Here is a 25,967-nt window from a genome sequence, read left to right as displayed (position 1 = left end):
AAGGGCAGTTACCACCTATGGAATGAGCTGCACTTTCAGGTCAGGACGGGAGAATTGGTGAAAATTGGAGGGTTGGGGATCGGGGGTGGGGGGGGGGCGGAGGTGTGGGGGAGCAGATTATTCTCGACGAGTCTTTCTTTCTTTTGGGCCTCCTTATCTCGAGAGACAATGGATACGCGCCTGGAGGTGGTCAGTGGTTTGTGAAGCAGCGCCTGGACTGGCTATAAAGGCCAATTCTGGAGTGACAGGCTCTTCCACAGGTGCTGCAGAGAAATTTGTTTGTCGGGGCTGTTGCACAGTTGGCTCTCCCCTTGCGCCTCTGTCTTTTTTCCTGCCAACTACTAAGTCTCTTCGACTCGCCACAATTTAGCCCTGTCTTTATGGCTGCCCGCCAGCTCTGGCGAATGCTGGCAACTGACTCCCACGACTTGTGATCAATGTCACACGATTTCATGTCTCGACAAGTACTTTTTCTAAAATATACAAGTTCAATATTTTTTATCTGAACACTAGAGAATGCCTGAAAACTTTAGGAACTTTAGCTTTTAGATGCAGAAAATTTATCACAACTTTTGGCGATTAACAAACAGTAGACATTATTAATGGCTGGCAAACAACGTAGCCTAGGCATATTTGGAGACTAAAATAGCAGATGCACAGGGTAATCTGTGACTTTATGTTTTTGGAACTGAGCTCCCAAACCCGGCTAATTGAAGGTTTGAGTTCCAGCACTGGTTGTCCAGTCAGAAACGTCTTTGTCATTTATCAGCCAGGCAATGGAAATATATAGTCAAGAAGGATTACAGCAATGGAGCCAAAATTAAAATGATGAAAGGACAGACACCATTTGATATCCAATTAAAGCAACTTGTGCATCAAGCCACACTTGTCAATCATATGTGGTGATTCAAACTGTTTTATGCATTATAGAGGTTGACGACAAACATTATCAAGCCTTTATAATATGGACTCTACTTACTACACAACCACTTGAATCAAGCTTGCGATCAGAGATACAGCAGAAGTTTCTACTGCAGCCACCATTGTCCTTGGTGCAATCTCTTACAGGACCGAAAGAGTCAAGGAGGACCTCAAGGCTGTCAAAGGAAGCAGAGATCATGGCTTCTTCTCTGCAAAACATAAATGGATAAATAGAAGATATGTAAACCATTGCTTTGAATATCAATCACAAATAAACTAAAGGAGGATCTATCCCAAAAACAAAGGAATTCATATTTTTATCTAAGTGTCATTTGTTTAAATTCATCAAGAATTCTCCCTCTACTTTCATGTTTTCAGTCAGTTACCTATTCAGACTAGTAAAACGGGAACTGACTGAATATTCTTTTAAAACCAAAATCAACTATATCTTATTCTGATTTGAGCATACATTCCCACCCAAATCAGAATTTCAAAGAACAAATTTTCACCTCAGATTTTGCTGAGTTGAGTGAAAACAAATCCACCTACATTACTATGATTTTAGATTAAATAAAGATTTGGCATCTATTAAGCCTTTCTTGTGCTGAGTTACGTTCAAAACAAAGATTTGAGTGTTAATTTGAAATAAACTGTCCTCAATTGGTAATAGTAACTATAATAACTATAATGGAAAGAAGTTAATGAATTTCTATTATCACAAGAGATTTGTTTTGTATTGAAAGCTAAGAATTCTGTGTGTTTTTAAAAAGACTGAGAAAAAGGATTTTCTGTGAACACTGAATGCTGAAACTTGGTGTTTGAACTGAGTGGGACAGACTGCAAGACACCTGTTTCCAAACAACAGAAAGGGAAATGATAGGTCACATGACTTGATTGTTCAGTTTCAGTTTCTCTTTTGCTTTGTGGAGACCAGTAAGCTGGACAGGCAGGAGGCAGAACAAACTGGATGACCTGCTTTTTTGCACACCAGAGAAAAAGACCTCTGCCTGAAAAAGAAGGTTTGCCTCCCTTGTAAAAAGAAACTCTACATTTGAGGTGGTGGCTGTGGTCTGCCTGGAGAGCAAAAAGATGCCCGGAGAGAGAAAAGACCCCTGGTGAGGAAAAGACCCAGGAAAAGAGGAGCGCTGCTCTCTGCGGAAGAAGGCTGCTTTGCTGTGAGGAAGCCCTGCATTTCTAAAGGTAGCAGATTCCTATTGCCTCCAGTCTCTGAAAAATCTTTGCCTCAGGAGTGATTCCTGTTGCCTCTTATGTTTTGGGAGATAATGAAAACTCATGAAGTCTTCTATTGCTAGACTGCTATTTAAAAACCCATGTAGACCAATGGCTACACTCTTTGCTGAAAGATCTGTGTGACGCCTGCTGCAGACAAAGTGCCGGGAACACCTACCCATCACAGACTGTTCATCAACCTCGCCTGGCGAGACTTCAAGTGGCATCTGACTATTCGACTCTGGGACATCTCACTGACCCAGAAATATCCTACCAAAACATGACAGTCTAATTATTTTATTATTCCTAAGAAACAGTAATCCGAAAACATCCTTTTCAAAAGCAGTTAACTGATTTTCATTGAATGGAGGTATGTGTGCATGAGGGTAAGGAAGAATAAGAAGTTTGCAAAGAATCCTCTCACAGATAGTTATCTCATTATTGTTTAAGACATGGTTTATTAATAAATAATTAATTTGTTGTTGTTTAGAGAATCCTGGTTTGGTGTGCTTTATTCTGGGGGACAAATAGAGTGTTTAATTTGGCTATTTTCCGGTAGGTGGGAAACTTTACTAATATGTTGTGACCTGTAGAGTAGTGGGACTGAATTAACAGTACATTACTCCCACCATGGTCGTAACACTATGTATAACTTGTGATTGTGGAGAAGATATGTACATGATTTTAGCATTAACTAGAAATTATACATAATAGTCGCTAGCCCCGAAGTCTAGATAAGCTTTCATTGTACAGGAGCATTTCAAATATTTTAATTTTGAAGTAACCTATCTTATTAATTGGGGAGAGGGATAAGGAAAAGCAGCAGTAGGTTTTGATGGTCAGACTAGGAACTGAGGAGCATGAAACTCAGGAGTCCTTTCATCATCAGTTGGGACTCAATCTGAGGCTGTCAAAGGCAACAAACACATTGAAAGGAATATAAGAGAAACACTGACAAGCCCACTTCCTCTATTCAAACCTCATGGTAGCCAAATATGGTATAGGCAACTAGGAAATTCATAGTCCAAATTAGGCATCTCTGCTACCTATATGGTTAATGGTGCTGACCAGAAGGTAGGATCCAGGACTGGATCTCCCTCTCTCCTGAATGAATAGGGCCGCATGAAAGTAGGTCTGCCATATGATCCCTCCCTTCTAGCTACAGTAGCAATGGGATATGTAGCCACAATTTTTCCATTTCTCCAAGTATTACCTTTTTCATAGATGGATGGGTGCACAAAACTGGTTGAGAATGGTTCTATCTCCCTTTCTCCTACATTGTCGAGTAGTTAAGTGGAAAGTAATGTATACATGGAAAAAATATTTCAAGCCATAGATTCCCTTTGCCCTGAACCCAACCCTGAACACCTCCCTATTTAAGGTATACCAATACCAAGAGAAAGCCACCAAGTACAGCACTATACACTTTAATTATCAAAGATCAACTTAACAACAGATAAATTCCAAAGTTAACAATATTCCAATTACTGTGACAATTCAATACAACTACTCAAGATAATTAAAGTTATACTAACACACAAACTTAAAAACGTGTTTCACAATCAAATTTGTTCAACAAAAACATATTTTTAATTTTTATTTAAAATATAAATGAACGTTAAATTCCATTGTGCTATGCCATTTCCAACAGAAGTTGATGTGACCCTTCTAGTGGCAATTTTTCAATAGTGTACCAGCTCTTTTTAATTCAAATAAGCTTATGGATTAATAGCTTTTTGTTCAAGTGACTTTGGTGAGCTCTCTTGCAAGGCAGTCACCAGGTTAGTAAATAGATAAGAGTGGAATAGCCAGATTAATAATATGGTGTTCACATCACAGATAGTATGAACATCTTATATAATGTGAAACATGCTTGCCAAGAATTCACATTGCACAACTGTAATCCATACTAAGTCTGACATAGTTATATTTGCACTTCCAGAGTGGGCTCGTCGCTTTGGCCTTATCAATCAAAAATCTCTCTGCTGAGGTGATAAGATGCCTGGTGCATGAGATTCATCCTTTTGGAGCAATTGATGAATTAGTTAAATGCTACAACATTGTGATTCTCTGGGATGGCACATTTATGTATAGATGTATGGAATATGAAATATTTTAAAAAGCACTCTTTGACAATTTCTACATCATGGTGCTCCAAGGGGTTGGACTGCATGCAGGCACCAAGGGATTTAAAAATATGAATAATGAGCTGGGGGAAAAGTATATGGTGGGTTAGCTTGAGCAGCAGCTTGAATGAATAAATAAAGACTGCTTCAAGTGTGCAGAAGAACGAACAAACTTAACTAAACGCATGATTCCTTTTCTTGCTGCAGCATCCATGACAGGAGATCAAATGGACTAACTTGAATTTAAATCAGTTACATATCTGCTTTTTATATATTACTTTTTACATGATATAAAAAAGAATGTAGCTAAAACTACACCAGAAGCACACAAAACATATGAAAACCACATTAGCTGACCATGGCATACTGGAAGAAGTTTCTTTTCTTTTGGGCCTCCTTATCTCGAGAGACAATGGATACGCGCCTGGAGGTGGTCAGTGGTTTGTGAAGCAGCGCCTGGAGTGGCTATAAAGGCCAATTCTGGAGTGACAGGCTCTTCCACAGGTGCTGCAGAGAAATTTGTTTGTCGGGGCTGTTGCACAGTTGGCTCTCCCCTTGCGCCTCTGTCTTTTTTCCTGCCAACTACTAAGTCTCTTCGACTCGCCACAATTTAGCCCTGTCTTTATGGCTGCCCGCCAGCTCTGGCGAATGCTGGCAACTGACTCCCACGACTTGTGATCAATGTCACACGATTTCATGTCGCGTTTGCAGACGTCTTTATAGCGGAGACATGGGCGGCCGGTGGGTCTGATACCAGTGGCGAGCTCGCTGTACAATGTGTCTTTGGGGATCCTGCCATCTTCCATGGAAGAAGTAATTAGAGATAATAGACCACAGTACTTGCCAGAAGAACTTGTGAAGTATCAGAAGGCAAATGGGCCTATTCATCTTACAAGTAGTCCTTACTGTCCAGAGATCTGACAGTGTATCAGCAACTGATGCATAGTTGTTATTTTAGCATATTGTGACATGCCATTGGCAAATAGCTACAGCAGAGGAATGTTTAATGAGAAGATAGTTCAGAACAATGTTGCAAGTATTGACAGAAAATCACATTCTTCAGTGGCTAAAATTGTATAGATTTTGGGAAAATAAGGATGAGTGCAAAGTCCCTTCAGGTAGGAAATAAGAATTTACGAAAGGCTCACACTTCTAGTAAATCCTCATGAGGCTGATAAGATCTGGGTGAAAGATGCAAACACCAAGGGAATACTTCAATAAGAAACCTTAACACTACACTTGTATGTTATACAGGCAGCGTGTGACTCTCGAAGGAAAAACAGCATCCTCATATTCCAAAACATACCCAGTGTGACTGTAACAATCTGGAGGATATGGATAGCTGAAGCAAAGAAGCCAAAAGTGCTCCAGAGTTGCATCAAGGACTGCTCAATATTCCTGAGGAACAAGAAGGTAGAAGATTGGAAGGTTAAGAATTGAAGGACTTCTAACCCGCCAAAAAGACTGGACTTGATTGTAGTTGGGAGATGGGTGAATATGGAAATAACATTGGTTGTGTTGTTTCAGTGAATTGTACAAATATCTATAAAACCAGATCTCTATTATTCCATTTGAAGCTGAGAACAGAGACTTTGAAATAGATGACAAGGGGATGTAGGATTAAATTATGTGTGTATTTTTTGTATTATTAATGGAAATTGCAAATAAAGGCATACTGGATCACTGGAAGGTAGAGAAAGGAGGTATAATCCAGTTGCAGAACTTTATTAGCACTTCTAGAAACTAGAAAGATCCAACAAAACATGTATACTAAATAGTAAACAGTAACATAGTGATCATATTGCCAGACAGTAATTCAGAGGCCTGGGCTAATGATTTGACACACGAGTTCAAATCCCATAGCAGCTGAGGAATGTAAATTCAATTAACAAATAAATCTGGCATAAAAAGTTAATAGCTGTAATGGTGATCATGTAACTATCAGATTGTCGTAAAATTGATCTGGTTCATCAGGGAAGGAAATCTGCTGTCCTTACCCAGTCTGGCCGATATGTGACTCCAGACCCACAGCAATGCAGACTCTTAACTGCCCTCTGAAATGACCTAGAAACCACTCAGTTAAGGGCAATTAGGGATGGGCAACAAATTTTGGCCTGACCAGCAATGCCCACACCCCATTAATGATTTTTTTTCCCGGAAATTTCTTTATCGAGTCCCATTTCTAGAAAAATTCATCATCTACAGTTGGCAATAAATTGAACAGTAATTACATACCTCGCACTCAAAATGATCATACTGATTTGTATACTGAGACATTTTGGAACCACAGAATCTTTAGTCAGTGCTAGGCTTGTTATTTAACTATAGGTGCAACATGTGTTTGAAGGAATCTCAGCAAACATGTTAACAAAGCCTATATTGTTGCCTTGTGTGGGATGATACAAACAGAGAGTTTGAGATGGGGAACTCAGCAAATATAGATATCCTACAACATTTTCCTAAGCTTCAAATTCTGGCAACACAAATGGTAGATAATGAAGGGAATTCCTTCAGATCACTAAGATCTGATCTTGGCACAGACATAAATGGCTTTGGCTGTCAGGAATCAAAATGTTATTTACATGATGAATCATAAATTTGCTTCACATTTTACAAAACATTCATGCTGTTTGGGCCAAAATGCGAGCTCTCACTGGTGCTACAGGTTCTGAGAATCATGATACAAGGTTTATATGTGCATTATTCTCGACGACTCAAGTAGTAAATAATGTGTACACCTGTCCTTCCCAACCGACAATGATTTCTTTCAGTGCACGATAGCAGTGATATTGCTGAGCTCCCTCATATCCTTAGTATGCTAAACAAGATTAGATGCCATTTGAAGATACTTCTCAAGGAGAGTAGGTTCTTTCATACTGTAAGTTTACCATCCACCAGAGAGAGAGAGGGAGAGAGAGAGAAAACACAGCTGGAACAGAGCTTTAAGAAGCATGCCAATAGGAACAGAGTTGGAGACCAGAGATAGAGAGAGAGAAAAAAACAGAAGCGGCAGCAGCGAGAGCGGGAACAGTGGATCTGTTTGATCAACAAAAATCGAGGTGTGACGTCACAGGAGAGATGGTAAGTGATTGGTGGGTATTTCTTCCGTGTCTCTTTTTTGGTTTGGCCAAGTGATTTCAATCAGGAGACGTCATTACAGGTTAAGAGTACATTTAAATAAATCATTTTTAAAAAAATATGGAGTTCCAAATTAATTAATTAAATAGAATAGAGATGGCTGGGCAGGCGATGTGTTGCAGCTGTAGTATGTGGGAGCTGGTGGACGCCGGTGCGATCCACGGTGACCACATCTGCAGCAAGTGTTGGTGCTCGAGGACCTTCGGCTCAGAGTTGATGAGCTGGAGTCCGAACTGCGGACACGGTGACACATCAGAGAGGGGGAGAGTTACCTGGAATCTGTGTTTCACGAGACAGTCACACCCCTTAGATCAATTACATCAAATTTGGACCGTGGTCAGGGACAGGAGGGTGTGACTGCGAGTGAGGCAGGTATGGGGATCCAGAATTTAGCTTTGGAGGAGCCTCAGTCAGTGCCCTTATCCAATACGTACGAGGTTCTTGCTCCCAGTGTGGACGAGGGCACAGACTGAAGGGAGGATGAGCAAACTGACCACAGCACCCTGGTTCAGAGCACCATTCAAGTGTGGGGAGAAAAGAGAAATGTCGTAGTAATAGGGGATAGCATAGTTAGGGAAATAGATACTGTACTCTGCAGCAAAGATAGAGAGTCCCGAAGGCCTGGTGCCAAGGTTAAGGACATCTCATCTGGGCTATAGAAGAACTTGGAGTGGGAGGGGAAGGATCCAGTTGTCGTGGTCCACCTAGGTACCAACAACATAAATAGGACTAGGAAAGAGGTTCTGCTGGGGGACTATGAGCAGCTCAGGGCTGAATTAAAAAGCAGAACCACAAAGGTAATAATCTCCGGATTACTACCTGAGCCATGTGCAAGTTGGAATAGGGTAAATAAGACTCGAGAGGTAAATGCGTGGCTCAAAGATTGGTGTGGGAGGAATGGGTTCCGATTCATGGGACACTGGCACCAGTACTGGGCAAAGAGAGAGCTGTTCCGCTGGGATGGGCTTCACTTGAACCATGCTGGGACCAGTGTCCTGGCGAATCATAAAACTAGGGTTTTAAATAAGGCTTTAAACTAAATAATGGGAGGGAGGGTTCAATTGAAGGGAAGTTTAAAAAGTCGAAAAGTAACGAGAGAGCAGAGGTACAGGGGTAGTGAAGGGGCATATATTAATCAAAGTGTGACAGGAATGGACAGAGAATACAAGCATAAGAGTACAGCAGAAATTAGAACCAGAGTAGGTAAAAATGGTAAAAAGTCAAAGCTTAAGGCTCTTTATCTGTATGCACTAGCATTTGTAACAAGATAGATGAGCTGACAGCACAAATAGAAATAAATGAATCTGATTTGATAGCTATCAGAGACATGGTTGCAGGATGACCAGGACTGGAATCTCAATGTTCAAGGATATTCGAAGTTCCAGAAGAATAGGCAGAAAGGAAAAGGAGGTGGGGTAGCTTTCTTATTAATGGAAGGGATCAGTGCAGTTGTGAGTAATGATATAGGTGCAATAAATCATAATGGAGAATCAGTTTGGGTGGAAATAAGGAATAGCAAGGGAAAGAAATCATGGGTGGGAGTGGTCTATAGGCCCCCGAGGAGTTACCTCTCTGTAGGACAAAGTATTAATCAGGAAATAATGGAGGCGTGTAAGAAGGGTACTGCAATTATCATGGGTGATTTTAACCTGCATATAGACTGGACAAATCAAATTGGCAAGGGTAGCATGGAAGACGAATTTATAGAATGCATCAGGGATTCTTTCTTAGAACAATACGTTGCAGAACCAACCTGGAAACAGGCTATTTTAGATTTGGTATTGTGTAATGAGGTAGGATTAATAAGCGATCTCGTTGTTAAGGATCCTCGAGGGGATAGCGATCATAACATGGTAGAATTCCAAATTCAGTTTGAGGCTGAGCAACTCGGGTCTCAAACCAGTGTCTTCAACTTAAACAAGGGCAATTACATAGGTATGAAGAAAGAGTTGTCTGAAGTGGGCTGGGAAAATAGACTAAAGGAAAAGTTAGTAGATGAGCAGTGGCAGACTTTTAAGCAGATATTTCATAACACTCAGCAAACATTTACTCCAGTCAGAAGGAAGACCTCGATGAGAATGATGAACCACCCATGGATAACAAAGGAAGTTAAAGAGAGTATCAAATCAAAAACAAAGGTGTACAAAGTGGCAAAAGATAGTGGTGGGCCAGAGGATTTGGAATTTTTCAGAAACCAGCAGCGGATGACGAAAAAACTAATAAAGAGAGAGAAAATTGATTATGAGAGTAAATTGGCAAGTAATATAAAAACAAACAGTAAGAGCTTCTACGGGTATATAAAAAGGAAGAGAGTAGCTAAAGTAAGTGTGGGACCCTTAGAGGATGAGACTGGGGAATTAATAACAGGGAACAGGGAAATGGCAGATAACTTAATCCAATATTTTGCATCGGTCTTCACAGTAGAGGACACTATAAACATCCCAACAATAACAGATGAGCAAGGTTTAAATGGGATGGAGGAACTTGCAACAATCTCTATCACGAAGGAAAAGGTGCTTGACAAATTGATGGGACTAAAGGCAGACAAGTCGCCAGGACCTGATGGCCTGCATCCAAGGGTTTTAAAAGAAGTGGCTGCAGCGATAGTGGAGGTATTGGTCATAATATACCAAAACTCACTGGGTAGGGTACTAGCAGATTGGAAAATGCTAATGTAATGCCCCTATTCAAGAAAGGAGGGACACACAAAGCAGGAAACTATATACCAGTTAGCTTAACATCTGTCAGTGGGAAATGCTAGAGTCCATTATTTAGGAAAAAATAGCAGGACATTTAGAAAAACATAATGCAATCAAACAGAGTCAACATGGTTTATGAAAGGGAAATCATGTTTGACAAATTTGTTAGAATTCTTTGAGGATATAACAAGCAGAGTGGATAAAGGGGAACTGGTAAATGTAGTGTATTTGGATTTTCAGAAGACTTTTGATAAGGTGCCACATAAAAGGTTATTGCACAAAATAAGAGCTCAGGGTATTGGGGGTAATGTGTTGGTATGGATTGAGAATTGGCTAACACACAGAAGGCAGTGACTCAGGATTAATGGGTCTTTTTCAGGTTGGAAAGCCATAACTAGTGGGGTGCCACAAGGATCGGTCCTAGGGCCTCAGCTATTTACTATCTATATTAATGACTTGGAGGAAGGGAAAGATTGTGGAGTATCCAAATTTGCTGATGATACAAAAATAGATGGGAAGGCATGTTGTGATGAGGACACAAAGAATCTGCAAAAGGATATGGATAGGTTAAGTGAGTGGGCAAAAACTTGGCAGATGGAGTTCAATGTGGGAAAGTGTGCCGTCATGCACTTTGTTAGGAAGAATAAAAAGGTTATTATTTAAATGGAGAAAGACTACAAAATACTGCAGTGCAGAGGGATCTGGGTGTTCTTGTACATGAAACACAAAAGGTTAGCATTGCAGGTGCAGCAAGTAATTAGGAAGGCAAATGGAATGTTGTCCTTTATTGCTAGAGGTTTAGAGTTTAGAAATAGGGAAGTTTTGTTACAACTGTACAGGGTATTGGTGAGGCCACACCTGGAGTACTATGTACAGTTTTGGTCCCCGTATTTAAGGAAGGATATACTAGCATTGGAGGTAGTTCAGAAAAGGTTCACTACGCTGATTCCTGGGATGAAGGGGCTGTCTTATCAAGAGTGGCTACACAGGTTAGGCCTTTATTCATTGGAGCTTAGAAGAATGAGAGGTGATCTTACTGAAACATATATGATTCTAAGGGAGCTTGACAGGGTAGATGTTGAGGAATATGTTTCCACTGTGGGGGAACCTCGAACTAAGGGACATAGTTACAGTAAGCGGTCACATATTTAAAACTGAGAGGCGAAAGAATTGCTTCTCTCAGAGGGTGGTGAATCTCTGGAATTCTCTACCTCAGAGAGTTGTGGAGGCTAGGTCACTAAATGTATTTAAGGAGGAGGTAGATAAATTTTTGAAATCTCGGGGAGTCGAGGTTATGCGGAGCAGGCCCGAAAGAAGAGTTGAGGCCCAGGCCAGATCCGCCATGATATTATTGAGTGTCGGGACAGGCTTGAAGGGCTGAATGGCCTACTCCTGCTCCTATTTCTTGTGCTCTTATGTTCTTAAAATGCTATTTTCACCTTTTTACCAAATACTGTTGCTAGGCATTTGAACACCTACTCACATGCATGACTGACAACTTCAGCTGTCACCATCAGAACAAAAAGGTGCTATGCTGTGGTCTGTCTTTTGTAGTGTTAATAATGATTTTATTCATCTGGTACACATTCAGATAACAGCGAATTAGATCTACAGTTGACCAGTTCTCTTGATCAGCTAAAAGCATTTCACAAAGTACAAGTGATATGTCTGGCGAACACTTGGTTTGTAAAATTTTCACAACCACCACTGCCCCCTCAGCTCCCACTAAAAAGGATTTTAACTTCTGCAAACCTTCTTCACAACTTGCTAAAATAAAACCTGAAACCCTTTTCTTTGCTCTTTCTGAATTCCTTCCCCAGTATAACACTTCATGTAAAGTCTCATTAATATTTTTAAAAATGTCAGTATTTGTTTCTTGGAGTTATCATTTATGAGTCTACTTGTCGACACTAACATCTTATTGAAAAGGCTCGACACTCTGCAGTCACCTGAAATGATTTGTTTTGCTAGAATTAAACTAGTGCCTTGGCTTATCAAACCTGTTTAAAAAAATACAAAATGTGTGATATAAAATGAATTACTTTGGAATGGAATATTTTGTTGTGTAGGCAAAGGTGGCAGCCATTTTTCATACAGCAATATCCAACAAATGGTAATGAAGATGAATGACGAGTTAATCTGCTTCTGTGCTACTGGGAATAAACGGTCAAAGGCTCCGGTCCATGGATAAATAGGGAGGCTGACAAAATATGAGATTCAAAAAAGACACATGATAAATATGAGTAGCATAAAGAGAAATAAAAATAAAGAGAAGTGAAGTAAAACATATTAGGATGGCTAAGGTGGACTAAGAATAAGACATAACAATGTTGACATAAGTACTGTGCATAAGAACTAAAAGGCTTGTCAAAGAAGTGATGAGCACTTATGAGACAAAAGAAGTCAGAGTGGCCATTGTGTGCTTGAGAATGAAGGAACAGCGGAAATGCTTAATAAATATTTAGTCTCAATTTATATGGGCAAATGTGGAAGTGGGGCAGCAGAGATGCCTTCCTTTCCTATTATTTAATCAGTTTATTATACAGTTTATAATATTAGCCTCACTTCTAAGAGCTTCCATGTCAGCTACAAGCTTATTGGGCTGCATCTTATTGAATGCCTTCTGATAATCAAAATATAAAACATCCACCTTATTGTTTCATTTCCTAATTGTTACATTTTCCACAAATTCCAATATATTTATTTCTGCAAATACCTTGCAAAATGCATGCTGCCGTGGAATTATTGGCTTTACTCTTTTTAGCTTGCTTTGAATTGTTCCATTTGTAGCTGATGCTTTTTTTCCACTACAGACTTCAAGCCAAGCATGTAATTCCCAAGTTTTCTTGATTTTCTTTCAAATTGCAGCATCAATGTGTGCATTTTTTGGTAAAGTGCTACCTTTGCACATAATGAGCTGTGAAAAATTTCAGCTGTGCTTCCTTTACTTCTACCCCAATTTCCTCAAGAGCTGTTGGAATAAATTCCATCTTATTTATGAGTATTCAAACACTGCAGATTTTGAATGGCTCTTTTATCACTGATTCCTTTGCTTCAGTGCATTTCTAATTCCTCCAATGGGGTTGCAACAATTGTTCAAAAGAGGGCAAAGAGAATTTAGTAGGTGATCCCTTGGTGAACACTGCATGTATGGATGCTTGGTAATACAATCAGGCTCAATTGATGATAACCCCTCCATGATTAAATAACCCATTTGCCTAAGGTCATGCATGAAGAATCACTGTTCAGGTGAGGAAGCAACTGGTGCCTGTGAAATTATACTCTAATCAGCAGATGAAAGAAAGGGAGAAACGATTGATAAAAAGAACAATCTTAGCACTGAGATAAAAAGAAGCAATGTTTGCACCTTGCTCTTGGAACAGTGACAGTGATATTAAAGAGCCAGTAATCAAAGCTAAATTCAGAAATTATCAAGAATTAACAAGAAGCTGATATCAATTTACATCAGATAGCAAACACTGTGCCCTGAAATGTCAGTTTTACCGAGTGTCTGTAACATGTGCGATGATTATACGGGATATTTCTCACTGTGCTGATATAAATCTATCTAAGAACAATTTTTGTTGTTAGTTTCAAGCTGGTAAGAAGTTTTTAGTGGTTGACATTGAAAGGTGAAGTTAGAATTGATTTCCATTTCCCACAGAAGATTGTGACATTCAGCGCAATTACATATATAATATACAATGGCTTTACTTTGTGCTCGACAGTCTCGGTATAATTTAGTGCTGTTTAAATAGGGCTTAATTGGCAGAGGGATGTGCACCAGTATAGAGAAGCAGCAAAGAGGAATAAGGTGCATAAAGGAGTGAGAATGTTGGCTAGTACTAGAAAAGCAAGTAGCACCATATTAGGCAGCAGTAAAATAAGAAGGACTACGAGGAATACAAGGACAGGTTTAGAATGCATGTATGTAAATGCGTGGTGAATAAGTTGGTGAGTTACAAACATGTGGGAATATGATGTAGTGGCAATAACAGAAATGTGGCTTAAAAATAGTGAGGACCGGATGCTTAGATTCAGGGATAGAAAGTGTTCAGAAAAGATAGGCAAGGGAAAAAGGGAGGAGGGATGGCAGTATTGATTAGGGAAGACATTGTAGTGTTGGGAAGAGAGGATATCTTGAAGGGGCAAGCACAGAGTCTATTTGGTAAGAGTTAATAAACAAAAAGGGTATGATCACGCAACTGGGAATATTCGATGGGCCTCCAAATAGTGAGAGGGCGATAGAGGAGAAAATCTGCAGAGAAATCACAGCGATGTGCAAGAACTATAGGGTGGTGATATTGGGGGACTTTAATTACCCAAATATCGATTGGGATAATGTTGAAGTAGAGGGTAAGGGGGAGGGAGGAATTTCTGAAATGTGTTCAGGATAACTTTGTTGACCAGTATGTTCTCGGTCCAACCAGGAAGGAGGCAGTAAAATAAAAGCAAAATACTGCAGATGCTGGAAATCTGAAATAAAAACGAGAAATGCTGGAAATACTCAGCAGGTCTGGCAGCATCTGTGGAGAGAAAAGCAGAGTTAGCGTTTCAGGTCAGTGACCCTTCATCAGAACTGGCAGAGGCGAGAAATGCCACAGGTTTTAAGCAAATAAAGTGGGGGTGGAGCAAGAGATAACAAAAGAAGTGTTGCTAGGACAAGGTCACAGAGAATAACTGACCAGGTGGTCATGGAGCAAAAGCAAACAGTATGTTAATGGTGTGGTGAAAGACAAAGCGTTAGTACAGAGAGGGTGTTAATTGACAGAAAACTGAACAGCCTGGCCCCAAGCACTAACATGCAAAAAACAGTGGGTAGGCACAGTAGAAACAAACTAAAACAACATAAACACATAAAAAAGAAAAAATAACTAAAAATAAAAAGGGGGCCCGTCATGCTCTAAAATTATTGAACTCAATGATCAGTCCAGCAGGCTGTAGCATGCCTAATCAGTAAATGAGATGCTGTTCCTTGAGCGGAGGTGTTCCGCAAAGCGGTCATCCAGTCAGCATTTAGTCTCCCCAAGTAGAGGAGACCATGTTGTGAGCACCGAATATAGTATACTAAATTGAAAGTACAAGTAAATTGCTGCTTCACCTGAAAGGAGTGGTTGAGGCCTTGAATAGCGAGAAGAGAGGAGGCAAATGGGTAGGTATTACACCTCCTGCGATTGCAGGGGATGGTGCTGTGGGAAGGGAACGAGGTGGTGGAGGTAATGGAGGATTGAACCAGGGTATCGCGGAGGGAATGATCCCTTCGGAATGCCGACAGGGGAGGGGAGGGAAAGATGCGTTTGGTAGTGGCATCACGCTGGAGGTGGCAGAAATGGCAGAGGATGATCCTTTAGATGTGGAGGCTGGTGGGGTGGAAAATAAGGACAAGGGGAACCCTGACGCGGTTCTGGGAGGGAGGGGAAGGGGCGAGGGTAGAGGTGCAGGAAATGAGCCAGACACGGTTGAGGGCCCTGTCAACCACAGTGGGGAGAATCCTCGGTTGAGGAAAATGGAAGACATATCAGAAGCGCTGTCTTGGAAGGTTGCATCATCAGAACAGATGCATCGGAGACGGAGAAACTGGGAGAATGCAATGGAGGCCTTATAGCAGGCAGGGTGTGAAGAAGTGTAGTTGTGGTAGCTGTGGGAGTCGGTGGGCTTATAATGAATATTGGTAGACTGCCTATCCCCAGAGATGGAGACAGAGAAGTAGAGGAAGGGAAGGGAAGTGTCGGAGATGGACCATGTAAAGGTGAGAGAAGGGTGGAAATTGGAAACAAAGTTGATAAAGTTTTCCAGTTCCGGGCGGGAGCAGGAAACGGCATTGATACATTTCTAGCCTCTGCCAGTTCCGATGAAGGGTCACTGACCTGAAATGTTAACTCTGTTTTTCTCTCCACAGATACTGCCAGACCTGCTGAGTATTTCCAGCATTTCTTGTTTTTATTTCGGAAAGGAGGCATTGCTGGGAAATGGGGTGGATCAAGTGGACCAAGTGCCTGTGGGAGAGCACTTGAGTAAGAATGATCATCGTCTCATAAGTTTTAATTGGTTATGGAGAAAAGCAAATAACAATCTAAAGTAGAGCTTCTAAATTGGAAGAGGGCTAACTTCAATGGGATGAGATCTAGCCAAGATACAATGGAACCAAAGACCGATATAGCAAAAATGGTAACAGAACAATGGGCGATCTTTAAGGAGCAGATGTTTCAGGTACAAGTAAGGTATGTTCCAACAAGGGTTCACTGTAGAGGAACCAAAGCCTGATCTCCTTAAATGACAAGGGAGATAGAGAATATGATGCATGTCAGGTGAATTCTTCAAGTGAGAACCAGGCCAAATACAATAAGTTGAGAGGGGAAATGAAGAAGAAAATAAGACTGGCAAAGAGAGAATAAGAATAGAACAGCATTCAACATAAAAGGGTCTAAAGCCTTCTATCAGCATGTAAATAATAAGCTGGTAGTAAGAGGCAGGGTGGGCCTATTAGGAACAAAGAAGGTGATATATGCTTAGAGCTGCAAGACAAGGCTAGAATACTTAACAAGTACTTAGTATCGATATTTACTGAGGAAGAGGATGCTGACAAAATATCAGTAGAAGCGGAGATAGTAGAGGTAATGAATGGGGTGAAAATTGAGAGACAGGATATACTGGAAAGGCTGGCATTGCTTATAGTGGATAAGTCGTCTGGTCTGGCTGGCTTGCATCCCAGGTTGCTAAAAGAAGTGGGAGTTGAGATAGCAGAAGGGCTTGCCATAATCTTACAATCTTCCCTTGATATTAGGGAGGAGCCAGAGGATTGAAGGGTGGCAAAAGTGACACCATTACTCAAGAAAGTTTGCAAGGGCATTCCTCGTAACTAAAGGGCAGTCAGTTTAACATCTGTGGTGGGTAAGGTTTTAGAAACAAGAATCAGGGAAAAAAAATCAACAGGCACTTGGAGAGGTTTGAGTTAATTAAGGAGAGCCAGCGCGGATCGTGCTTGACTAATTTAATTGCATTTTTGATGAAGTAACAGAGAAGGTTGATGAAGGCAATGCAATGGATATTGTCTATATGGATTTTAAGAAGGCATTTGACAAAGTACCACATAAAAGGCTGGTTAACAAAATCGAGACTCATGGAATAGGAGGGTCAGTATCAGCTTGGATAAAAAATTAACTTAAGGACAGAAAACAGCGAGTCATAGTAAATGGCTGTTTTCCGGACTGGAGGATGGTAGACACTGGTGTTTCACAAGGTTCAGTGCTGGGACCACTGCTTTTTATGACACGTATAAATGACATGAATATTGGAATACAGAGTAAAATTTCAAAATATGCCAATGATACCAAACTTGGAAGTGTGGCAAACAGCGAGGATGATACAAATCGACTGCAACAGGACATAGACAGGCTAGCAGAATGGGCAGACAAATGGCAGATGAAATTTAGTACAGAGAAGTGTGAGGTGATGTATTTTGGTGGAAGGGATAGGGAGAGGTAACATACACGTATTGCACAGTTCTAAAGAGTGTACAGGGGCAGAGGGACCTTGGGGTCCATGTGCATAGATCTTTGAAGGTGGCAGGACAAATTGAAAAGATAGTCAGCAAAGCATATGGGATCTTGAGCTTCATAAAAAGAGGTATTGAGTACAAAAGCAAGGAAGTTAAGCTGAACCTTTATAAACCCTTGGTTAGGCCACAACTAGAGTATGGTATCCAGTTCTGGTCACCATACTTTAGGAGGGATGTGAGCATCCTTGAGAGGGTGCAGAGGAGATATACCAGACTGATTCCAGAGATGAATGAACTTCGCTACAAGGTTGGGTTGGAGAAGCTGGGGATGTTCTCCTTGGAGTAAAGGAGGTCGAGGTGTACAAGATTATGACAGATTTAGATAAGGTAGATAAAGAAAAACTGTTCCCATTAGCTGATGGTACAGGGACTAGGATGCACAGATTTAAGGATTTGGGCAAGAGATACAGGGGAGCCGTGAGGAAGAATTTTTTAACGCAGTGAGTGGAAATGACCTGGAGCTCCTTGCCTATGGGCATGGTGGAAGCTGACACCATCAATGATTTCAAAAGGAAATTGGATGGGCACTTGTGGGAAATAAACTTGCAGGGCTACAGGGATAGAGTGGGGGAATGGGTCGGACTGGATTGCTTCACAGAGAGCCAGCATGGACTTGATGGGCCAAATGGCTTCCTTATGTTCCATAATGACTCTATGATTTATAGCTCTATGATACTAAAAGTGATTCTGGCTGATGAAACAGGGTAGAGGCTTGACATGATTTTTTTTTATTCTTTGACAGGTTGTGGACATTTCTGGCTAGGCCAGCATTTATTGCCCATTCCTAATTGCCCTTGAGAATGTGGTGATTTGCCACTCTTGAACTGCGGTTTTTGATACAATGCTAGTCCATTTCAGAGGGCAATTAAGGGTCAACCACATTGTGGTGGGTCTTAAGTCACATTTAGACCAGACACCCTATAACACCCATTCTGGAATAATTCCCAGCTAATTTAGCCCCCCATCTCCTGTATACTAGAAGTACCCATGACAACTTGCATTTGTATTGTGCCTGTAATACAGCAAAATGTCCCAAGGCACACAACAATGGCATTATCAACAATGTGCCACAAAAGGAGATATCAGAACAGATGACCAAAAACTTGGTCAAAGAAGTAGATTTTAAGGAGCATCTTAAAGGAGGAGAGAGCGGTAGAGAGGTTTAGGAAGGGATTTTAAGAGCTTAGGGACAAAGCTTCGCCAATGGTGGAGCAATTAAAATCAGGGATGCCAGAAATGGAGGAGTGCAGATATCTCAAAAACTTGCAGGGCTGGAGGAGGTTACACAGATAGGGAGGGGTGAGGCCATGGAAGGATTTGAAAACAAGGATGAGGATTGAGGTGTTGTCAGACCACTAGCCAATGTAGATCAGCAAGCACAGGGGTGGTGGGTGAATGAGACATGGTGTGAGTTAAGATATGGGCAGCAGAGTTTTAGATAAGCTCAAGTTTATGTAGAAGATGGGAAGCCAGCTAGGAGTGCATTGCATAGTCAAATCTAGAATTAACAAAGGCATGGTTGAGAATTTCAGCAGTAGAAGAGTTGAGGTCGAGTCAGAGTCAGGCAATGTTATGGAAGTGAATGTAGTCTTGGTAATGGAATGGATATGTGTTCAGAAGTTCATCTCAAGATCAAACACAATACCAATTTTGTGAATGGTTTGGTTCAGCTTCAGACAGTTGCCAGGAAGAGGAATGGATACGGTGATGGGGACCAAAGACAATGGCTTTGGTATTCCTGATATTTAGTTGGAGTAAACTTCTGCTCATCCAATTCTTGATGGTGGACAAGCAGTGTGGCAAATCAAAGGCAATGGAGGGGTTGAGACAGGAGGTGGTGTGATAGGGCTGATTGTTGTTAGCGTACATGTGAAACCTTCTGTTGTGTTTTCAGATGATGTTGCCAATGGACAGCATGTAGATGAGAAATAGAAAGGGGCCAAAATAGATTCTTGGGGGACTTCAGAGGCAAAGATGTAGGAGTGGGAAAAAATTGTAGGTGATTCTCTGGCTACGATTCAAAATGTAAGAATGGAATCAGGTGAGTGCAGTCCCACTCATCTGGATAACAGAGGAGAGTTGGTGGAGGAGGAGGATGTGGTCAGCTGTGCTGAAGTCTGCAGAAAGGTTGAGAAGTATGGGGAGGGATAATTTTCCACAGTCACAGTTACATAGAATGTCATTTGTGATTGTGATAATGGCTGTTTCAGTACTGTGGCAGTGGTGGAAACTTGATTGGTCAGATTCAACATGAAATTGCAGGAAAGATGGGCACAGGTTTGGAGGAAACAACTCTTTTAAGAATTTTGGAGAGGAAAGGGAAGTTGGAGGTGAGGCAATAGTTTTCAAGATCAGAGGGTCAAAATTGTTTTTTGTTTGAGAAGAAGGGTGATGGTGACAGATTTTATGAGACAGTCACAGTTCCTGAGCCAAGGGAACTGTTAACATCAGCTAATTTGGGGGCCAGAAAGGGAAGTTGGGTGGTCAACAGATTGGTGGAAACAGGGTTGAGGGAATAGGAGGTGGATCTTAGGTACAGATGAGCTTGAAGAGAGCACAGCAGGACACAAAATAGAATCTAGAGAAAGATGCTTTCAGGACTAGGGCAGCAGGGAACATTAAGAGACGTTTGGTCCAATGAGCTAGGGAAAGGGAGGAAAGTGACAGGGGCAGCTGAACACATGGTTTAGACCTGTGTGAGAAAAAAATTCCATGAGCTCCTCACACTTGTCATTGGAGGTAAGGGTGGAGGAGACACGGGAGGGTGGTGTAAGGGGGTTATATTTACACTCCAGGATGATTTTTAAATTGTAAACCATCTTAGCGATGGAGGGCAGGGCCCAATAATGCTTTGTGTTCCAGTGATGGATGGTGTCATGCAGGCTCCACCTGCCAAGAATGATGCACATTAATTTCGCCACATGACCATTGATTTTTGAACTGTTACTGGAATAAAGAAAGAACTTGCTTTTTTAAAAAAACACCAGACCCTTGACTGGAAAGACATTTGCATATTTACAGACAGTGCTTAAAAGGATCAAAAGACCATGCCCTGATGCATTCAATCCACAATGGACTTTTGATTACCAGACATTGAAGATGGAGGAGCTCACATTCCAGGTTGACTGCTAAGATAGCTGAATACACAAACAGATGTGGTCAGACCAGTTTAGTCCTATGACTAACTGGCTGTTGGAGGTTTTTTTAAACTTGCCACAGAGAATTTGAACTCAGAAAGCTGTTTTGCTCCTGGACTGACAAGACCTCTCGTGGCAGGCTTGCCATAGCCCCTTCCTGCCTGCTCTCATCTCTTTCTCATGGAACTGAAGACCCATTGAAGACACATGAACACCAAGAGAGAAAAGTCTCCTACAGTGAACAAGGTTTAAGAAGAATACTGGGCCCCAACGAAAAGCAAGACCATATCTTCAATCAAGGACTCTACAGCGAGCTCGAAGAACAGTAACAAACACCCTTCAGAGATTGCCTCAAACTTTTTCACTTTACTTCTCTTTTCTTTTCTGTCCCTATTTGCATGTGTGTATCGCATGTGCATGCTGGCATGGGGCGTGGCATGTATCCGTAGGTGTTTACTGAATTAGAATTTAAGTTTAAATCTTAATAAATTTCACTTTTCTTCTTTAAACCTAAGAAAGCCATAATTGGAAAGCGGTGAACAAGGATGCACTAAGGGGGAGCTTAATACACAATGTGTTTAAATACAAAACCCTGTTACAGTAAGACCAGGTGAAGGCTGAAAGGGGACCCCTAGACCTCTTTCTCACCTGGTTGTAACGATGGTTAAACCAGTTGTCCACCATTGATGTTCAAATCTGCGTCCCTTGGCTTTAAAGGAGCAGAGATCAGGGGTATACCAAGGAGAAAGACCAGGGTGAGAGAATAATAGTTTAACTGCAGACAAGGGCATCAAAAGTGGGGACAGTGTATGATTTAGCAGATTTGTAGCTGCAGAAATATCATGATGAATGAAGGGCCAAAGGCTATTTAGTTGGGAATTTGAAAATGCAGTGATAAATGACTTGACTTTAGAGCACAGAAGGAGGCCAAATCAACCTTTTGTGTTCATGCAAGCTCTTTACTGGAGCAATCTAAAACGAGTGCCATTTCCTGCCCTCTTCCCATATTCTTTTTTTTTCACTTTGCTTGAAACATTTGTCCAGCTTTACCTTAAAAGAGGCAATGATATCTGCCTTAATTAACCTTTATGGTAAAGCATTCCAAGCTCCAACAACCCTTTGCAGAAAGACATTTTGCCTAATCTCTGTTCTCACACTCTTACCCATAATTTTAAATTGATAGCTATTCTTCCCTGACTCCCCAATCACAGGAAGTAGATTTTCCCTATTAATTTCAACAAAATTCTTTACGGCAGTAAAAAATCTCTATTAAATTTCCTTTTAGTGTTTGCTACTTAAGTGGAAATAATGTTAATATCTCAAGCCTCTCCAAAACTATAGTTTCTCATCCCTGGCATCATCTTAGTGCATCTATACCATATGTCCTCTATGAAATCATATAGGGCAATTTTCCACTCATACTGGAGTCTAATAGGAAAATCCAGTCAACCGTGGATAACAAAGGAAGTTAAGGATTGTATAAGATTAAAAGAAAAGGCCTATAAAGTTGCTAGAAATAGCAGTAACCCTGAGGATTGGGAGGATTTTACAATACAGCAAAGGAGGACTCAGAGCCTGATAAAGAAAGGGAGAATAGAATATGAATGTCAGCTAGCAAAAAATATAAAAGCTTCTACAGGTACGTTAAAAAGGAAATGTTTGGATAAGGCAAATGTGGGTCCATTACAGGCAGCCAGGAGAATTTATAATGGGGAATAGAGAAATGGCAGAGAAGCTAAATGATTACTTTGGGCTGAATTTTACGCTGCCCCAGCGGGTCGGATGGTGGCGTGGGGACGGCGTAAAATTGAGTGGGAGGCTCCGGGAGGCCTACCCGCCCCGCTCCCACCCTGCTTCCACCTCTGGTGAACATTACGGCGGTTGGGTGGGTGGCAGGAAATGGCCCACTGGTGAGGCAAGCCCAACTTACCTCATTTCCAAGCTCCATGGTGTTGGCTGGGCTGCAGTCCCAGCAGTGGCCACTGTTCCCGGTGGCGCTGCTGGGATTAAGAGCTGCTGGCCCGCTGATTGGCCGGCAGCTCACTAAGGGGGGACCTCCTCCCTCAAGTGGGTGAAAGTTGCACCTCGGGACAATTAAAGCCTGGGGACCCGTAAAATATGGAACGGATCCCCCGGGCTAGGCAGAAGCGGGTTCGCCACCGACTTTTATGTCGGTGGCAAATTCCCATCCGCCTAAGGTAAAATTCAATCCTTTGTATCTGTCTTCCCTGAGGAAGATACAAGAAATCTTCCAGAATTAGCGATCCAAGGGATTAGGGGGAATGAGGAATTGAAGGAAATTAGTATTAATAAGAAGGTTGTATTGGAGAAATTGATGGGGCTGAAGATTGATAAGTCCCCAGGACCTGTTATTCTACATCCCAGAGTGCTGAAAGAGGTAGCTATGGAGATAGTGGATGCATTGGTGATCATCTTCCAAAATTCTATAGATTCTAGAACAGTTTCTGCAGATTGGAAGGTTGCGAACGTCACCCCACTATTTAAGAAGGGAAGGAGAGAAAACAAGGAATTACAGACCTGTTAGCCTTACATCAGTTGTTGGGAAAATGCTAGAATCTATTCAAAAGGATGTGATAAATGGACACTTAGATAATAATGATCTGATTGGGCATAGTCAACATGGATTTATGAATGTTTGATGAACCTGTTGGAGTTTTTGAGGATGCTACTAACAGAATTGATAAAGGGGAGTCGGTGGACATGGTATACTTGGATTTTCAGAAGGCTTTTGATGAAGTCCACCACAGGAGGTTGGTTAGCAAAATTAAAGCACATGGAATAGGAGGTAATATACTGGCATGGATTAAGGATTGGTGAACAGGCAGAAAGCAGAGAGTAGGAATAAATGGGTCATTCTCGCGTTGGCAGGCTGTGACTAGTGGGGTACCGCAGGGATCAGTGCATGGGACCCAGCTGTTCACAATATATATCAATGATTTGGTTGTGGGGACCAAATGTAGTATTTCCAAGTTTGCAGATGGCACAAGACTAGGTGGGAATGTTTGTTGTGAGGAAGATGCAAAACGGCTTCAAGGGGATTTGGACAGACTTAGTGAGTGGGGTTATCCACTTTGGAATGAGGAACAGAGGTGCAGAGTATTTCTTAAATGGTAAGAGATTAGAAAGTGTAGATGTGCAAAGGGACCTGGGTGTCCTTGTCAATAAGTCACTGAAAGCTAACATACAGGTGCAGCAAGCAATTAGGAAAGCTAATGGTATGATAGCCTTTATCGCAAGAGGATTTGGGTACAGGAGTGATGAAGACTTGCTTCAATTGTATAGAACCTTGGTTAGACCGCACTTGGAGTACTGTGTGCAGTTTTGGTCCCCTTATCTTAGGAAGGATATTATTGCCATAGAGAGAGTGCAACAAAGGTTCCCCAGACGTATTCCCAGGGTTGACGGGACTGTCCTATGAAGAGAAATTGGGGAAACTGGGCCTGTATTCTCTAGAGTTTCGAAGAATGTGAGGTGATCTCATTGAAACCTACAAAATACTTAAAGGGATAGACAGGGTAATGCATCTAAGATGTTAACCCTGGTTGGGGAGTCTAGAACCAGGGAACAGAATTTCAAAATAAGGGGGAAGCCACTTAAGACAGAGATGAGGAGACATTTCTTTACTCAGAGGGTTGTGAATCTTTGGAATTCTCAACACCAGAGGGCTGTGGAAGCTCAGTCATTGAGTATGTTTAAAGCAGACAGATTTCTAAATACAAATGACATAAGAGGATATGAGGATAGCGTGGGAAAAAGGCATTGAAGTGGATATCAGCCATGATCATATTGAATAGCAAGGCAGGCTTGATGAACTGAACGGCCTACTTCTGCTCCTATGTTCCTAATCCCCCCAGACTATAGTTTACCTGGGTAATCTCCTTAATACATGCATTCGACTGGGGTAATTCCTTTAATGTAAGAATCATGTGTACAATCTCCCCAACACTGACATCAAACTAGGGTAATTTCAATGCTGGTATCAAATCAGGATATTTACCACCAATACTGGAATCACAGTGAGGTACCTTTTAACACATACAAATTTGTATCGTTTCCCAATCCCATATTGGCAGTGAGCACAATTTTTAAATCAGACTATATGATATTGCGGGAAATGGAATTATATCAGATGATCCCCAAATACTGAAATCATACCAGAGTGATCCCTAATACTGCAATCATGCTAAATTAACCCCCAATATTGAAATTACATTGGGATAATTACTCCTAATACTGAAATTACATCAGGATCATCCTCCATAGTATAGGAAGCACACCAAGGCAATTCCCTTGAAACTGAAGCCATAATTAAGGACAATCCCCAAAACTGAAGCGACAGCAATTAATTGCTCCACCACTGAAGTTATATTGGAATAAACATCCAATACTGGAATCAAACTCGGAAAACACCTCCACAAATTGCTCCCATGGTATCAATCCTCCCATTTTGCAATCTTAGCAACATTCAGAGGAGGGAGTATTCATTTTTATTGACTGAAGATATTCAGCTCTAAAACCACTCTGATTAAAGTTACAGAAAATAAAGTAAAATCACCTCTTTTGTTTGAGTAAGGGGGATAATCCTGTCCCACGTGTACGATTTTGTTACTTCTGCACTGTTTATATCAGTCTGCTACACACTTCGCTGTTCATATTGTTATGATTAGTCTGCCCTTTTCATTGTATCCATCTGGTCAGAATCAAAGCTAATAATTGACAGTGTAGGCACAGGTGCGCTGATATTGTGCACACTGGAAGTTGGTAACCAATGAAATCCATCCTTTTAGCTCTCTACACAGATGGGTTGTCCCAAGCCCTGATATTCCTCATGTCCGTTCCATCATATCATGTAGCGATGCTCTTCTTTGTCTATCACCTATTGCTTGATCACTCATCTTCAAGCTGCAACATCTCCAATAATACTTGTCATGTTAGGCCCCCACCTGCCAAGAATGATTCACATTAACTTTGTCATGAACATTGATTTTAAACTGTTGTTGGAGTGAGAAAATGACTTGTTAAACAGATCAGCCATGGCTGGAAAAGACATTTGCATATTAACAGACGCTGATTGGAAGGACAAAGGACCATTCCCTGACACATTCAACCCACAATGGACCTTAATCACCATGGAGAA

At 41.3% G+C, this 25,967-nt stretch overlaps 1 protein-coding gene across 1 annotated transcript in view; it reads right to left on the bottom strand.

Moving 5' to 3' along the window:
• Nucleotides 1-25,967, bottom strand: part of astn1 (astrotactin 1) — a 2,863,484-nt gene that overhangs the window by 1,102,602 nt on the left and 1,734,915 nt on the right. Inside the window, exon 11 of the mRNA XM_068038084.1 lies at nucleotides 980-1,130. Within this exon, the coding sequence (XP_067894185.1) occupies nucleotides 980-1,130 (151 nt within the window). The remainder of the gene's footprint in view (nucleotides 1-979; nucleotides 1,131-25,967) is intronic.

Source organism: Heterodontus francisci, chromosome 8 (assembly GCF_036365525.1).
Source record: "Heterodontus francisci isolate sHetFra1 chromosome 8, sHetFra1.hap1, whole genome shotgun sequence".
Lineage (NCBI taxonomy): Eukaryota > Metazoa > Chordata > Chondrichthyes > Heterodontiformes > Heterodontidae > Heterodontus > Heterodontus francisci.
The sequence above is the reverse complement of the archived record's forward strand: the minus strand, read 5'-3'. Positions and strand labels throughout refer to the sequence as shown.